Here is a 17,490-nt window from a genome sequence, read left to right as displayed (position 1 = left end):
TATGGGCATTGAGGTCCTAAAATATCCCACCCAAAGCCCAGGCTGTTAGCATCATCTCCTAAATGCTTGTGGATGAATAAGATGTAGGCCTGTGTAGATATTGCTGTTACACATCTAGCAGCAGGCAATGCATGAAGCTGAGGACCATTCCTCAGCCCATGCTGTGTGAGTGCATCTGCAGAGACTGGGGTACATGCTTTGGCTTCAGGAGCAGGACTGCGCATGCGCGTTGCCAGGCGTGGCTGCATGGGCAGGCTGGGGAGCCGGGCAGCGCATGGATTGATGCTTCACCTGCCCTTCTCCGGGGAATAGCACCAGCCTGGGCGGGTCCTGCACAAGAGACAAGGGAGAGATCAACAGACAGTCGAGGGCAGCGCTCAGTTGCAAAGGAGAGGATGGTGGTCACACGACATGTGTAAGTGCAAAGCCACATTGATGCAATCTGCGAACCAAGGCTGGCTGGTAAGGGCTCTCTCCCCACACCCTCTGCTGTTTGTTTTCTTTGCACTGGCAATGACATATCTGCCTTCCTATGTCGCGACAGGGATCTGGATACTATTGTATATGGGCAAGGCTTGGCAGTCTCTGGATATTATTATTGTAGCATAAAGCTGTGACTGTATATTGAACCATTACATGCTATGGGGGCTGTGTAGCAAAGGGAGCCGTGGTGCAAATCTAGGGCAAAGAAAGTAATCTGCACCAATGTGTATCAAAGGGGAAAAGATCCCTTTAAAAGCAATAGGATTTTTTTCCATTGATGCATCTGGTGCAACTTTTTTGTTGTTGTCCCTGAATTAGGTCACCTTTGTCTTGATACATAAGGGTGAATGAACTAAACTCCAATATCACGCTGCAATCCCATGCAACTTCTATTCAAGTCAATGGCAGTTAGTGCAGAATTGAAGCGCAATAACAGGTATCATGGCTTAGTGAATCCCTGTGGTAGACCCCAACAGGTCAGGTTTTAAGGATGTCCCAGCTTCAGCACCTGTGTTCAAGCTGGGATATCCTTAAAACCTGACCTGTTGGCAGGACTGGAGTTGAGCACCCTAGCTTTACCGCATAAGCCTTGTGCACGTCACAAAATATCAACACATATCACATACACGCGAAGGGTGATTCAGGTGCTGTGGGTGCAGAATCCCACACCCGAGCTGTTGTGGCGTGAGTAATGTGAGAAGCGATGCTTTCTTACTTTGATGTGCGAACATTACGGTCAGTTAAATGATGTGACACTATGAGGTTCAGTTAGTATTATGAAAATGACTTTAATACACTAAACAGCATTCACGTTACATTCTATGAAGAATGGGTAGAATCTGGGACAACTTGTTCTCTGTGTCAGCAACAAAGTTGTAGTTATATATTATATATAGGGCCTTTGTCAAGGAATTCAGCAGAGGTATCACATTATGGCGTTTATTCTATATCGGCCGAAGGGCCTTTTTTCGGACGAAATGCCCCATTCAAGTCAAGTCAATGGGGAATTTCGGTCCCGATCGACCACTTTGTTGGATACAGAATGAGTTCCATGGACAGTAAGGTATGTCACATTTTTTGCGAAGTGACACATTATACTGGGCATCTGGCAATGGCTAAATGTGGTGGCCACTTACACTCTATGATGCTGTTCAACGTTGTTGGCAGTTGTTGGCAGACGTCGTCGCCAGGAGGCGACTGGCTCTCAGGTACTAAACAGGTTAAGCCCTTCAGTGCCGGCAGGACATGCAATAATACATTGAATGAAATACCGCGGCATGCCATCTGCAAATCAGTGTGGCCTCTCCAGCACTGAAGGGGTTAACAACGTTGCTACAAGAGCACGTTTAAATCACTGCCCGCCATCCGGCGAAATGTACAACGTGTTCCACTTCTCCAAACTTCAATCCCAAACCCAGAACGTCCCAGGGTTACAGTGTCCTGTTGATAGGAAGCCTTGGAATGGACAGGTGCTTGTCGCACAGCAGTGCAGTCACGGGAACACGTGACAGAATACACCTTATTTTAAACATGGTATGTGGTACCTTTTTTATTTCCAATTCGTAGTTTGAAGCAACATTTTGTCTGTCTCGGAGTCAAACAAGGAGTAGAGCAGGGGGCGGCCAACACCAGTCCTCGAGGGCCGCCAACAGGTCAGGTTTTCAGGATGTCCCTGCTTCAGCCGCCTGTGCTGAAGCAGGGATATCCTGAAAACCTGACCCGTTTGGTGGCTCTTGTTGACTGGACTTGGCCTCCCCTGGAGTGGAGGATTGGTTCTAATTCCGAGCAGCTTTGTCACATGGTAACTATGACAGTGAAGGAAAGGGCTGACTATTTAATCCCTCCTCTGCCGGGTAGGCCTGCAAAAGCTTTGGCAGTGAAGGGGTTAAGGTGGGTGCACTAGCTCTGCAACTTTAGGCACGAAAGACTTAATGCAAAATAGACCCCCCCCCCCAAAAAAAATAGACTGTATTAAATATATTCTTCCCTGCCTGCGTTGGTTGTGAGACTCTTACAGCGGTCACACGAGCCTCTTCCAAAGTGCCACTAAGAGGGCTATTTTTTTTCTGGACAATCTGATATAGCGATGGCCGATGGGGACTGGAAGTGGGGGTGTGTGGGGGGGTGTCTGTATGTCACTGATTATGTATGTACAGCACCCCCACCCTAAAAGTTGTTCCTGCTCTCCTGGGTAGCACAATTTCTTACTCATCCGAGGTCATTTAAAAAAAATATTTTTTAAAATCAAATACATTTAACTGCAACTTTGATCCTCTTTAGTGCTGCAGAGGCGCTGGGGGCGGAGCCGTAAGACCCCGACTTGTCCATTTGTTTGAAGCAGCCCCATGGTCTAAGTCAGGGGTGGTTAACTCCAGTCCTCAAGGGCCACCGCCAGGCCAGGTATTGGGGATATACCTGCTTCTACAGAGGTGGCGCTATCATTCTGACTGAGCCACTGATTGAGCCACATGTGCTGAAGCAGGGATATCATTAAAACCGGACCTGAGGACTGGAGTTGGCCTCCCCTGATCTAAGTGCATATGTGTGGTAACATGAAAGCTCCAATCGCAGAGATTAGTCCCTCTCCCCCTCTCTCTCTCCCCCTCTCTCTCTTCCCCCTCTCTCTCTCTCTCTCTTCCCCCCTCTCTCTCTCTCTCTCTCTTCCCCCTCTCTCTCTCTCTCTCCCCTCTCTCTCTCTTCCCCCCTCTCTCTCTCTTCCCCCTCTCTCTCTTCCCCCTCTCTCTCTCTCTTCCCCCTATCTCTCTCTTCCCCCTCCTCTCTCTCCCCCCCTCTCTCTCTCTCTTCCCCCTCTCTCTCTCTCTTCCCCCTCTCTCTCTCTCCCCCCCTCTCTCTCTCTCCCCCCCCTCTCTCTCTTCCCCCCCTCTCTCTCTTCCCTCTCTTTCTTTTCCCCCTCTCTTTCTTTTCCCCCTCTCTCTTCCTTCCCCCTCTCTCTCTTCCTCCCCCCCTCTCTCTCTCTCTCTCTCTCTCTCCCCCTCTCTCTCTCTCTTCCCCTCTCTCTCTTCCCCCTCTCTCTCTTCCCCCTCTCTTTTCCCCCTCTCTCTTCCTTCCCCCCTCTCTCTTCCTTCCCCCCCTCTCTCTTCCTTCCCCCCTCTCTCTCTCTCTTCCTTCCCCCTCTCTCTCTTCCTTCCCCCCTCTCTCTCTCTTCCTTTCCCCTCTCTCTCTCTCTTCCTTTCCCCTCTCTCTCTTCCTTCCCCTCTCTCTCTTCCTTTTCCCTCTCTCTCTTCCTTTTCCCTCTCTCTCTCTCTCTCTCTTCCTTTTCCCTCTCTCTCTTCCTTCCCCCTCTCTCCCTTCCCCCTCTCTCTTCCTTCCTTCCCCCTCTCTCTCCCCCTCTCTCTATCTTCCCCCCCCTCTCTCTCTCTTCCCCCCCTCTCTCTCTCTTCCCCCTCTCTCTCCCCTCTCTCTCCCCCTCTCTCTCTCCCCCTCTCTCTCTCTCCCCCTCTCTCTCTCTCTCTCTCCTCTCTCTCTCTCTTCCCCCTCTCTCTCTCTTCCCCCTCTCTCTCTTCCCCCCTCTCTCTTCCCCCTCTCTCTCTCTTCTTCTCTCTCTCTCTCTTTCTTCCCCCTCTCTCTCTCCCTTCTCCTGTCTCTCTCTCCTCATTTGGGCCCTTTGGCCACAAATCTCCATTGATTTCATTAGTAATATTCGTCCGAAATTGGCCTGGCCGGAGGACGATTCAGCGTATACTGAATTAGGCTCTTAGTCATGTGCTCAAGTCTTCAATCACTGATACATTGTGTGAGTTTTAACTGTAGGGTATAAATATCTCTTTTTAGGCCGATAACTCGTTTTTAATAACACTCTGGGATTAAAACATCCTTATCTGGGTGCTGATTTAATTTTAGATCAAAGGCTTGAATTTGCGCAGCCCCCTGCCCAATAATACTAGCTATTTCCTTAATAAATGTTGCAATTCTATTCAGTAATATACATTACGTTCCTTTGTTTGTTCCCTTTGGAGGAACACCAAAGCATGAAAGAGGTTACAGATCGAAAGTTAGAAACAATTTTCTAACAATTGTATTTTGTCTTGTATGAAATAAACAACATTTTGGCTTTTCTCGTGAAATATAAAATGAATTTAACGTAAGCATCATCCTAAGCAAGAAATAAACTGCGTTAGAATGAAGACGGAGGCACAGTAATTAGGGTAAAGAGCTGAAATAGTTTTATGTTGTACCATCGCTCTATGATGTGAGCTGTTCAGGTTTTATATCACTTATTGGGGGCTCGGCTTGTGCCATTTCTGTTTTCCCAATGTGATCAATTTATATAGAAATCAAATAAACTTGCACAACGGTGTGAACAAAAACGTGGTTATAGAAGTAACAAAGAACCCATTAGTGTTTGTCTGTCACCCGCGAGTCCCCACGTAGTTGCACCATTCCGCCCTCTGTCACATGTCATATTGTGGTTAAGTGGCAGACAAGGATTCTGGGTAATGAGCGCACTGACCTTGTCTCTCTTAGGTTCTGTCGTGGAAAAAACCCTCTGTTTTTGCCTGTTGAAAAACGTTATTGCAGCGGCCGCTTGCAAAAGCGCATTTAATGCAAATCAAAACATTGCTGTCTGACTTAGTACAAAGGCACTGAACTATAGGCTCTGCACAAGCTATCTTGTGGGGCGGGCATACATCACTTTGCAATGTCGTCTGCTCATATGTCTTCATTGGGCATCCTGCATTTCTTTATCTGTTTTTTCTTGCAGTTACTGTACTTGGTTATACATTTTGCAACATATTTTAGCAAATTAAGCAAAATAGAAAACTCGTCCTAAGCGACCATCTTTCTCAAGGCCGACAGTTGGTACAAGGAGGGGTTAATAGGTAAGATGAGAGGGCCAGATAAACAAAGAACTTGCAGTTTCAGCATTAAGGAAAGTTTGATGGAAAAATGTGTTTTACACACACACATACACACACACTTTCACTTAACTCATAATGCAGGGGTACGCAAACTGGGGGCGCAGGACTTTTTTTGGGGGGTGCTGCGTTCTCTGTAATTCACTTGCCCCCGGCTTCAGTCCACGCGTCTCCATGACAACGCAGCATCAAATGACACCGCGGGTCACGTGACATGACGTCACATGACCCCACGGCCACATTTGAGACCGCATTAGCGGTAAGGGGGGGGGGGGCATGCGGTAAGGGGGGTGCGACACAGGGAGAGCAGGCAGGGGGGCGAAGCGCAGGAAGTTTGCACACCCCTAACACAATGAAGCATGGCTCTTCTTATAGCTATGAAAACCCAAAACCTGGTTACAGCTATGCATAGGTCCGTTTTTACATAGACTTCCTAGCGTTATTAGAAATGAATGTGGTTCTTCTTGGAAGAAGAGTTCAGCCTTTCAGATAAAACCTCTGCAACCGAAAGGAGAATAACAGTGATATAGTGTCGAGATCTTGGTGGGATTCATTACAGATTTAAGGGTTTGTATATTGCACTCCCAAATTATGAGTGCAATATACAGACCCTTAAATCTACATTAAATCCCTCCAAGATCTCTACAATATATATTTTGTTCTCCTTTCGATTTGGGTTTTTAGAGCAGCAACCTTGAGATATTGAATTATATGTTCATTATTTTTTACATATGCTTGTTGTGGTTTTCGATTTATTTCACTTATTCCTTTTCTTTAAGCCTCATGTGACGTTTGTCTCTGTGAAAACATCGATACATAGCCCCAAATAAGTACATCTGAAACAGGATTAACATATTGTAACCTATAACCCCCATAAGAGACTGGGAAATGGGTTTACCCTGTAATACTGTTCAACTCTCCTCCTCGTCCTCTGTGCAAAGGGAACACCAGTAAGTCTGGCCTAATTTGATTTAAAAAGACACCTTTTTAACCTAATGTAGCCCCCCCCACATGCTCCCCCCCCCCCCCCCATTATTTTGCATTCAGTAGCACTGTATGTAAATGGGAAGGTTTTTGGCCACTCTCAAAATGTATATTTTTAAGAGTTCTTAAAAAAAGAAGGATTTGTGGATATTTGCAAGTAACCCCTTCGATGCCAGAGGCACTTGCCATGCATTAAGGGGTTAATTTGCTGTATTCTCAGCTTCCACTGCATTGCAGTCTCGCTCTGTGAGGTCTCCCATATCCTTTCAGACTGCAGTGCCCCTGTATTGCCAGTCACTGGGGGGGCTTCAGAGCAGTGCATCGTGGGTCATCCTCCACCAGTAGGATGATATGGTCTCCATAGCAACACTCACAGACGGTGGCATCTCAGATTTTGTTAGGTCTCCACAACAAAATATATTGCCAAATTAACTATACGGCGGCCATTAAAAGCTCTCACACAGATTGTACACTTGTTTTTGTGATAAGCTGGCTTCTAATATCCTTCCTTTGTTAAAGGTGCAATCCATAGTAGCTGACTGCAAAAAAAAAAAAAAACGACATTTTGTATTGCATTTAATCATCTGATTGTCTTCCTTGAACAAATGTAACTGCTTATAACCAAGATTTGGCTGATTTTTTTGTTTCTTTGTCAATCAAGCACATATATTCTGTTTGCTCAGGGCTTCTGAATAGGAAAGTGTTTGTTAATTGAGTTTGACCCTTATCCCAGTAGGTTCTTATCAGAGAGCCGATAAGGAGAGGTGGGGAGGTGGGAGTCTGGCTGTACAAGCGCTTGCTGAACACAGTGACATCACACAGTGACATCACACACACAGGAGCAGGCAGAGGAAATCACACCCCTCGCACGTCTCACCATGTTTGCAAACTACCTTTAAAAAATAATTAAAACCACTTACAGCTGACCCTCCAACTGTACCAATTTGGCCAGTACAGTAACGACATTCTGCGGTGTAATGGCCCCCAAGCCGCGTACTCGCTACTGCTGTGCGTTCCTCTACTGCACACACACTTCTCGCTGTGACCACCAGCCAATTAGAATATTCAGCAAAGCTGATGGGCTGGCCACGCTCTCGATACACACAGCCAGTCTATCAGCTTTGTGAGACAGACCTTCCGACATTTTGCACATAAAGATAGGTAGCACTGTAGTTCCTCTTCTTGTGCTGAAAGGAGGTACTTCTAAGCCACGGGTGGCCAACTCCAGTCCTCAAGGGCAACCTACAGGTCAGGTTTTCAGGATATCCCTGCTTAAGCACATGTGGCTCAGTCTTTGACACCTTAAAGCTGCAGACCATGCAATATCCTCCTACATGTGTGTTTTTTTTTTTAATAAATCAGTTCTGTACTATGAGAAAATATTTGTAGCATTTTTTTTAAACAACTCTAAATTACATTTTTAATGTATTATAATGTAACAAGCATTTTTGTTTCTATTGTAACCATTTACAAAGTCACATCCCCTTCCTCTTCTGAAACAGACTGGCACACCCCTTTTTGAGCCCTGCCCTCTCTCTAGCAGCGCACAAATTATATCTAGTGACTGCCGGGTCACATGATCTTCCCCACAGAACTTTGCATCTTTGGTCTTCTTCTGCTGCACTGACAGGGGGGAGGGGGAGGGGGAGAGAACCGGCAACATGGACTGCTGCTTTAAAGATATGCACATAGTATAGTGCAGGGGTGCTCAACTCAAGTCCTCAAGCACCCCCAACAGGTCACGTTTTCGGGATACATCTGCTTCAGCACGTGGCTTAATCAGAGGCTCAGTCTTCGACAGCCACTGATTGAGCCACCTGTGCTGAAGCTGGGATATCCTGAAAACCTGAGGGGTGGGGGTGGGGGCTTGAGGACTGGAGTTGGTAACCCCTGTTCTAAGGAATTCTTATGGAAGCCCCTTAACCTACACAGCTTACCACACACACAACTTCCATTTAATAGGTACCGCTTGTATTACAGGATCCAGACACATGTAGTGTGCGCTTCGGTCCTAGCAGGGACTGACGCACACTGTACTTTGCTTCTGATCTCTTCGCAAGCCCCTCGGTTGTACCTGCAAAAAAAAGTCATTTGCTGTTTTGTTTTGGTTCAGAATGACAGCGTCTCCGGAGGTTACTGCGCTTTACGCGCTGCGTTTAGGGAGCTGTAGCAGGTGGTGTTTTTGTGTTCTTGGCAACTGGCAAGGAGGCCCAACGGCCCATGGGGAGAAGCAGCAAAGCCTTCCCAAGTTATTTATCTCATATATAGTAATGTTTTAGTTTGGTATATTTACATCAGGGTTTGTGTAAGTAAAGAGGTGTCAGAACTGGAAGCATTATTCATCTTTATTTGCTTTTCATCTCTATTTGGGAGTGCCAGCGTGGGGACATATGGCAGTTAGCAACAGAAAAGTGACGAGAGAGAGAGACACACACACACACACAGAGACAGAGAGAGACACACCGAGAGAGAGAGACACACACAGAGAGACAGACAGAGAGAGAGACACAGAGAGAGAGAGACACACACACACACAGAGAGAGACACACACAGAGAGAGAGAGAATATTACAGTACATAAATAAAAGATAAAACAGTGAGCCCTGTGTAAGGAGAGGTACTTAGACAGAGAACAGCACAGTATGGAAACAGCAGGATTGTCACTAACGAACAGCACAGAGAATAGACACTGGGGGCTTGTGTTTTATTGTATAAGAGTTTACTTATTAAAACAAATAGATTTTATTTTAATAATTGCAATGTACATTGGATTAAAAAGTCAAAATGAAATAAATGTAAGGGGGAGCGCAGAACCAGCCACCAGACCCCAATTTGTGTGTTATTGGCAGGGCAACAATTGTTCTTGCTTGTACTCCCGTTATATGAAGCAACATGAATGTGCCAACACATAATTTAATGTAAATGGGTCCAAAGTGTGTGTGTGTGTGTGTGTGTGTGTGTGTGTGTGTGTGTGTGTGTGTGTGTGTGTGTGTGTGTGTGTGTGTGGTTTCCCCACGAGCTACACAATTTATACGTCCTACTTTTTCAGTGACCTAGTTTATTTGTAGGGAATGGGCGGTAGTAATGTTAACTTAATCAAAGCTGATGGGCTGGCCACGCTCGGTGTCTGTTTCACCGAGATCTGATATCCGTATGTTTTATCAGCCTTCATACTTCTGATGTTCTCCATGCTTGAAAACCATGCGCACAGATAAGACAGGTGCATTTCAGACATGTAGCAGTTAATATGAGACTAGCCTGTACTGCAATACCCTGACTTCTTCTTAGAAGACAGAGCAAAAAAACGCGCAGGCCGCTCCTGCTCATGTAATATGAAATCACATCAGGGGTACTGGGATTATTTAAACCATGTGTGATACAAGACACAAGTGTTAATGTTCTAACCGTGAAATAAAAGTGATAAGTGATTTGTTATAATTCATAATGTGCATGGTGACACAAGTGAGTACAATTCAAACGATGTATGTATACCGTTTATATGGCACTGACCGTGTACTCCGTGCTTTACAGAAGAGGCGTTCTAATAATACAATAAGCACAGCAAAGTCAGACTATGGGAAAGGAAAGTCCTGCCCTGGGGAGCTTGCAATCTAAGTGGTATGATGGAAGACTTGCAGAGACCGCAGGTGAGGGGATAAGTGCAGTAGATGGCAGTGCTTGGCCACCATGGTTGGTAGGAGCGACTGTGGGTGTGGGGCAGTAGCCATGAGTCCAGCTATTGGGATGCTTGTTTTGAGAGATGCGTTTTAAGGTTGGGCGGCATTAAATTAGATTGGTTAACACCATTAGCAGGGAGAGAGGGGGAGGCGGGGAGGCGGGGGTGAGACGCAGCTCTTAAACACCTTTTTTTTCCCACCAGAACTTGTTCACAAATTCTTCCGAATGTAAAGATCTGCAGAAAGCTCGGGGAGCGCAGGTACCGAGGAAAGAGCCACGGATACACCCCACGGATACACCCCACGGATACACCATCGTGCAATATTGTTTCCCACAGAGTGCGGTTGTGGGTAATCTGGTAGAATCACACTCACATTTTCTGTACGAAAGAGTGATAGAGTGAAAATGTGAGTGCGACTCTACCACATTACCCACAACAGCACTTTGTGAGAAACAATATTGTATTATTGTGCATTTTCTTTTTAGAAGGCTAAAAGTGGTCCGGATTCTTTTTGTGGACCAACTCACTTTTTTTTTTTTTCAGTTTGACTGGCTAGAAATTATATATACTGATAGGGTTGCCAGGCGGCTTCTACAAAAATACTGGACACAATGGTGAAAGGTGCGGTGCGCTTGACACACACACTTCTCTCCGCTCCATGCTGTTTCCTCCTCTCCTTGGCCCCACCCCCAGGCTCCTGACTCCTCCTTGGCTGCTGCTGGGTAATGCAGTCAATCAGGACGGAGGAAGCTGCCCAGCCCCCTAGCAAAAGTATGGCTCTTTCCCTGCTCAGGGAAATCCTGCGGCCCGCCAAGCCGGTCACATACACGCCCAGAGAGGTAATACCGGTATACACATACACACCCAGAGAGGTAATACCGGTATACACATACACACCCAGAGAGGTAATACCGGTATACACATACACGCCCAGAGAGGTAATACCGGTATACACATACACCCCCAGAGAGGTAATACCGGTATACACATACACGCCCAGAGAGGTAATACCGGTATACACATACACACCCAGAGAGGTAATACCGGTATACACATACACTCCCAGAGAGGTAATACCGGTATACACATACACGCCCAGAGAGGTAATACCGGTATACACATACACGCCCAGAGAGGTAATACCGGTACACACATACACGCCCAGAGAGGTAATACCGGTATACACATACACGCCCAGAGAGGTAATACCGGTATACACATACACGCCCAGAGAGGTAATACCGGTATACACATACATGCCCAGAGAGGTAATACCGGTATACACATACACGCCCAGAGAGGTAATACCGGTATTCACATACACACCCAGAGAGGTAATACCGGTATACACATACACGCCCAGAGAGGTAATACCGGTATTCTCATACACGCCCAGAGAGGTAATACCGGTATACACATACACCCTGAGCGAGGTAATACCGGTATACACATACACACCCAGAGAGGTAATACCGGTATACACATACACACCCAGAGAGGTAATACCGGTATACACATACACGCCCAGAGAGGTAATACCGGTATACACATACACGCCCAGAGAGGTAATACCGGTATACACATTCACGCCCAGAGAGGTAATACCGGTATACACATACACGCCCAGAGAGGTAATACCGGTATACACATACACGCCCAGAGAGGTAATACCGGTACACACATACACGCCCAGAGAGGTAATACCGGTATACACATACACGCCCAGAGAGGTAATACCGGTATACACATACACGCCCAGAGAGGTAATACCGGTACACACATACACGCCCAGAGAGGTAATACCGGTATACACATACACGCCCAGAGAGGTAATACCGGTATTCACATACACACCCAGAGAGGTAATACCGGTATACACATACACGCCCAGAGAGGTAATACCGGTATTCTCATACACGCCCAGAGAGGTAATACCGGTATACACATACACCCTGAGCGAGGTAATACCGGTATACACATACACACCCAGAGAGGTAATACCGGTATACACATACACACCCAGAGAGGTAATACCGGTATACACATACACGCCCAGAGAGGTAATACCGGTATACACATACACGCCCAGAGAGGTAATACCGGTATACACATACACGCCCAGAGAGGTAATACCGGTATACACATACACGCCCAGAGAGGTAATACCGGTACACACATACACGCCCAGAGAGGTAATACCGGTATACACATACACGCCCAGAGAGGTAATACCGGTATTCACATACACACCCAGAGAGGTAATACCGGTATACACATACACGCCCAGAGAGGTAATACCGGTATACACATACACCCTGAGCGAGGTAATACCGGTATACACATACACTCCCAGAGAGGTAATACCGGTATACACATACACAACCAGAGAGGTAATACCGGTATACACATACACGCCCAGAGAGGTAATACCGGTATCCACATACACGCCCAGAGAGGTAATACCGGTATACACATACACACCCAGAGAGGTAATACCGCTATACACATACACGCCCAGAGAGGTAATACCGGTATACACATACACGCCCAGAGAGGTAATACCGGTATACACATACACACCCAGAGAGGTAATACCGGTATACACATACACGCCCAGAGAGGTAATACCGGTACACACATACACGCCCAGAGAGGTAATACAGGTATACACATACACGCCCAGAGAGGTAATACCGGTATCCACATACACGCCCAGAGAGGTAATACCGGTATACACATACACACCCAGAGAGGTAATACCGCTATACACATACACGCCCAGAGAGGTAATACCGGTATACACATACACGCCCAGAGAGGTAATACCGGTATACACATACACACCCAGAGAGGTAATACCGGTATACACATAAACGCCCAGAGAGGTAATACCGGTACACACATACACGCCCAGAGAGGTAATACAGGTATACACATACACGCCCAGAGAGGTAATACCGGTATTCACATACACACCCAGAGAGGTAATACCGGTATACACATACACCCTGAGCGAGGTAATACCGGTATACACATACACACCCAGAGAGGTAATACCGGTATACACATACACAACCAGAGAGGTAATACCGGTATACACATACACAACCAGAGAGGTAATACCGGTATACACATACACGCCCAGAGAGGTAATACCGGTATCCACATACACGCCCAGAGAGGTAATACCGGTATACACATACACACCCAGAGAGGTAATACCGCTATACACATACACGCCCAGAGAGGTAATACCGGTATACACATACACGCCCAGAGAGGTAATACCGGTATACACATACACACCCAGAGAGGTAATACCGGTATACACATAAACGCCCAGAGAGGTAATACCGGTACACACATACACGCCCAGAGAGGTAATACAGGTATACACATACACGCCCAGAGAGGTAATACCGGTATTCACATACACACCCAGAGAGGTAATACCGGTATACACATACACGCCCAGAGAGGTAATACCGGTATTCTCATACACGCCCAGAGAGGTAATACCGGTATACACATACACCCTGAGCGAGGTAATACCGGTATACACATACACACCCAGAGAGGTAATACCGGTATACACATACACAACCAGAGAGGTAATACCGGTATACACATACACGCCCAGAGAGGTAATACCGGTATACACATACACACCCAGAGAGGTAATACCGGTATACACATACACAACCAGAGAGGTAATACCGGTATACACATACACGCCCAGAGAGGTAATACCGGTATACACATACACACCCAGAGAGGTAATACTGGTATACACATACACGCCCAGAGAGGTAATACCGGTATACACATACACACCCAGAGAGGTAATACTGGTATACACATACACACCCAGAGAGGTACAGGCATACCCCGCTTTAAGTACACTCACTTTAAGTACACTCGCGAGTAAGTACATATCGCCCAATAGGCAAACAGCAGCTCGCGCATGCGCCTGTCATCACGTCCTGAAAAGCAATACCGGCTCCCTACCTGTACTGAAGCTGTGCACAATTGGGGAGACTATAGAGCCTGTTACAAATGCGTTATTTACATCAGTTATGATGATTGCAGTACAGTACATGCATCGATAAGTGGGAAAAGGAAGTGCTTCACTTTAAGTACATTTTCGCTTTACATACATGCTCCGGTCCCATTGCGTACGTTAATGCGGGGTATGCCTGTAATATGGTATACACATACACGCACAGAGAAGTAATACCGGTATACACATACACGCCCAGAGAGGTAATACTGGTATACACATACACACCCAGAGAGGTAATACTGGTATACACATACACACCCAGAAAGGTAATACCGGTATACACATACACGCCCAGAGAGGTAATACCGGTACACACATACACACCCAGAGAGGTAATACTGGTATACACATACACACCCAGAAAGGTAATACCGGTATACACATACATGTCCAGTATTACCTCTAACTTTTTACTGGACAGAGTGTCCAAATACTGGACAGGTCGGTTCAATTTCGGACACCTGGCAACCCTATATACTGATTCTAACATTATTATTCGCAATGGTGCAAGGACACTGACTGGGAGAAACAGCCCACTTTTTTTTGCCACAATTCTTTGTTAAAAACTGACTGATCTATTGTCATTTTTATTGAAATTATTATTCGTTTTTGTTTTTTTGCTTAGGATTCCGGCACTTTTCCCCTACCAAAAATGGTGTTTGAAATACATTGCTTTCCCCTTTTTATCTTTACCATAACCTTTCTTGCATGGTAACTACTCTAATATTTCATACACAGATTATTATCCGTTATTTGAATAATTCACCAATATATTCAGCAGCACGGAACAGTGGGGGGGGGGGGGAGGATGAAAACAATAACAAAAATACAATTATACAGCGATGTGCAAATGTCTTCAAATTTGCTTTGCAACACTTTTTGTGGGTTTTTGTCTCTTACATTTCTCATGTTGAGAGCGTTCACATTGAGCAGAATTTCACCAGTATTGGCACAATGTTGTCACTGTTCGACAGAATATAGCGATAATTGTACCGTACTATACAAAGCCCCAAGGGAAATAGCACATTGACTTTTAAGGCTTGGCAAAAAAAAAAAATTGTGACGCTTGCCGATTATCAGACAACTTTTCAAAAACACCCTAGGCAAATCTCACGTGTGTTGTGAACTTCGGAGACAATCTATCCATATTATGACACTGGTGTAGTAGCAGGTAAGGAGAGCAAAGTGCCAAGGAGCTTATCTGTATAACACTCATGTTGCTTTAACCACACATGGGCAGACTGTATGTAGAAATATTACCACGTTATCGGTGCTTGGCTACGATCCTTGTCATTTGTAATAGTGGCATATTAATGTTGTAACACATCGCTAGAAGTGAATGTTATATTTGGTAGCTAGATTAGACATCATTTGAGGTTTCAGTGCTTATTTTTTGTCAGATCAGTGTTGTCATTTTATTTAAAAAAAAAAAAATCTGTGTGGGTTAATAAACATTTTTTGACACAAATTGGATGTTGGGGTTTATCGGTGCACTTCTTATTTTTAGTTTTTATCCTCCCCGTGTGTTGTCTTTGTCTCTGACCTGTGGCCGGGCTGCTATATGTGGTGGAAATCATAGGACATGATTTTTTTTAAATCGGTTTGAACCGGAAATGCAAAATGATGTATCAGTATCAGTGTTGTTTTTTCTGTTCAAACTTAAAACTGGAATCCCTAGACATAATAATAATGTGTGTATGTCAATAAGACTGAATGAGTCTTTATCCATAGCCGCTAATTCGGACTAAATTCTCGGTTGAAGTAGATGGCGAATTTTGCCAGGTAACGGCCCGATCGGCAGATATAGAATAATACCCACTGTGTATTTGTGGTCTTATTTAGCTGGGAAGAAAGTGACCGTGTATTCTTTCTTTTCTTTTAGGACTCCGTTATCTGTGTGCTTGTGCCGTCTTACCATCTGACATGAAGAGATCAATGTGGTTTCAGATGTGTGTGGCGCTTTGTAGCGTCCTGCTCAGATCACCAAGCATCAAATGTTTCTCTCTTCAGAAACTGGAAAATCGGAATGTAGTGGATGTCCCAGGTTTAGCAAAAATGAAAGGAGTATTTGACGGCGTAGGGACAGAGACCACCAGCAGCCTAAAGTCCTATCCAGGGGCATCCCTTCTAACCACCCATTCTACAGTAGACATGGCTTCACATGACACAGCTACACAGCCATATGGGACCTCGTCAAATAGCATATTTACTGTTCAAGAAGAAACAGAAAACCACCATAGTCTACTTGGTAACAGCACCATGAGTGGTGGGAACCCTGAGATTAATAGTCCAAGTCTTGTAATCAGAGCAAGTCCCAATGGGCAAACCAAGGCATCAAGTGAAAATGGAATTCTAACCACAGCTGTGTATCCTGTAGAATACACGCCGAGACTGGCATCTTTAACCAAGACCACAGTAGTGGTTCCAGACAAACTTGACCATACAGCAGACCAAGAAAACACAAAGATAAAAGAAAGTAGTGGGGAACATCCCTCTCCGGTTAACACTATGGAAATGTTAACTACCAACCCAAGAACCAGCAATGTTAAAGCCGAAGATGATCTGTCTACTTTGTCTTTCCATTTAGTTGACCATCCCGTGATGGCCACGCGTGATAACATTGTAAGAGGTGAGGCAAGTCTGGCCATATTGACAGTGGAGTCCATCAGTGTTGAAAGCACAGTGCCCGCTAATATTGACAATGACTTAGAAAGTGCAACGCCGGTCAACCTTTCCAATGGCAGCAATGGCAGCAATATTGACAATGACTTAGAAAGTGCAACGCCGGTCAACCTTTCCAATGGCAGCACCGATTCCATCGTCTCGCTGATCAGTGAAGAGTGGGATGATACAAAAATAAAGACTACAAGTTCTGTAAAAGTAGCTGAACAGGATAACATAATGTCAGAGTATATAACAACATTGTATGCTACAGAGGAGAGTACGGACAGCAGTGTGGAAAGGGAAGCTGCCCTATCCAGCACATTTCCCGTCATAACTGTACACTCTGAAGACCACACAATGACTGATGCAGCAGAAAGCGTCCCTTTCACCTTGCCTCAAGAGATACCAACCGCTTATAGCCAACAGAGCATGTCAAATTCTATAGTGCCTTTAACGGAGGTGAGCATGGCTGCTGTGCAAGATGATGGCCTTGGCATGCCACTGCAGGGCCTCACTGCAGCAGCCGCAGGCCTGAATCAAGAACTCGCTGATGCATTGGGAAATCAATTTGGAGGTAAAGAACCGCAGCTCATTTTTCAGGAGCAGTATAGGGAAACGTATTATAATTCACTATGTAATGTAAATCAATAATCGTTAGTTCAGTGGGAAGGTTTCTGATCTTTAGCTGCAACTGATACACTCCGAAAATGACCCCCTATGAGAAAACGATAAGCCGATATT

The 17,490-nt window shown here is 45.5% G+C and overlaps 1 protein-coding gene across 3 annotated transcripts in view; it reads left to right on the top strand.

Annotated features, from left to right (window-relative positions):
* Nucleotides 1–217: 217 nt before the first annotated feature.
* Nucleotides 218–17,490, top strand: part of ARMH4 (armadillo like helical domain containing 4) — a 114,149-nt gene continuing 96,876 nt past the window's right edge. The window contains exons 1-3 of one of the 3 annotated variants that reach the window (XM_075614778.1): nucleotides 218–462; nucleotides 15,968–16,815; nucleotides 16,879–17,323. In XM_075614778.1, coding sequence (XP_075470893.1) covers nucleotides 16,009–16,815; nucleotides 16,879–17,323 — 1,252 coding nt within the window. In that variant the 5' untranslated portion in view covers nucleotides 218–462; nucleotides 15,968–16,008. Of the gene's footprint in view, nucleotides 463–15,967; nucleotides 17,324–17,490 lie in introns of all 3 variants that reach the window. The other 2 variants (XM_075614777.1, XM_075614776.1) reach the window with 2 other exon arrangements.

Source organism: Ascaphus truei, chromosome 9 (genome assembly GCF_040206685.1).
Source record: "Ascaphus truei isolate aAscTru1 chromosome 9, aAscTru1.hap1, whole genome shotgun sequence".
NCBI lineage: Eukaryota > Metazoa > Chordata > Amphibia > Anura > Ascaphidae > Ascaphus > Ascaphus truei.
Note: the sequence above shows the minus strand (reverse complement) of the source record. Positions and strands in the feature narration are given on the sequence as shown.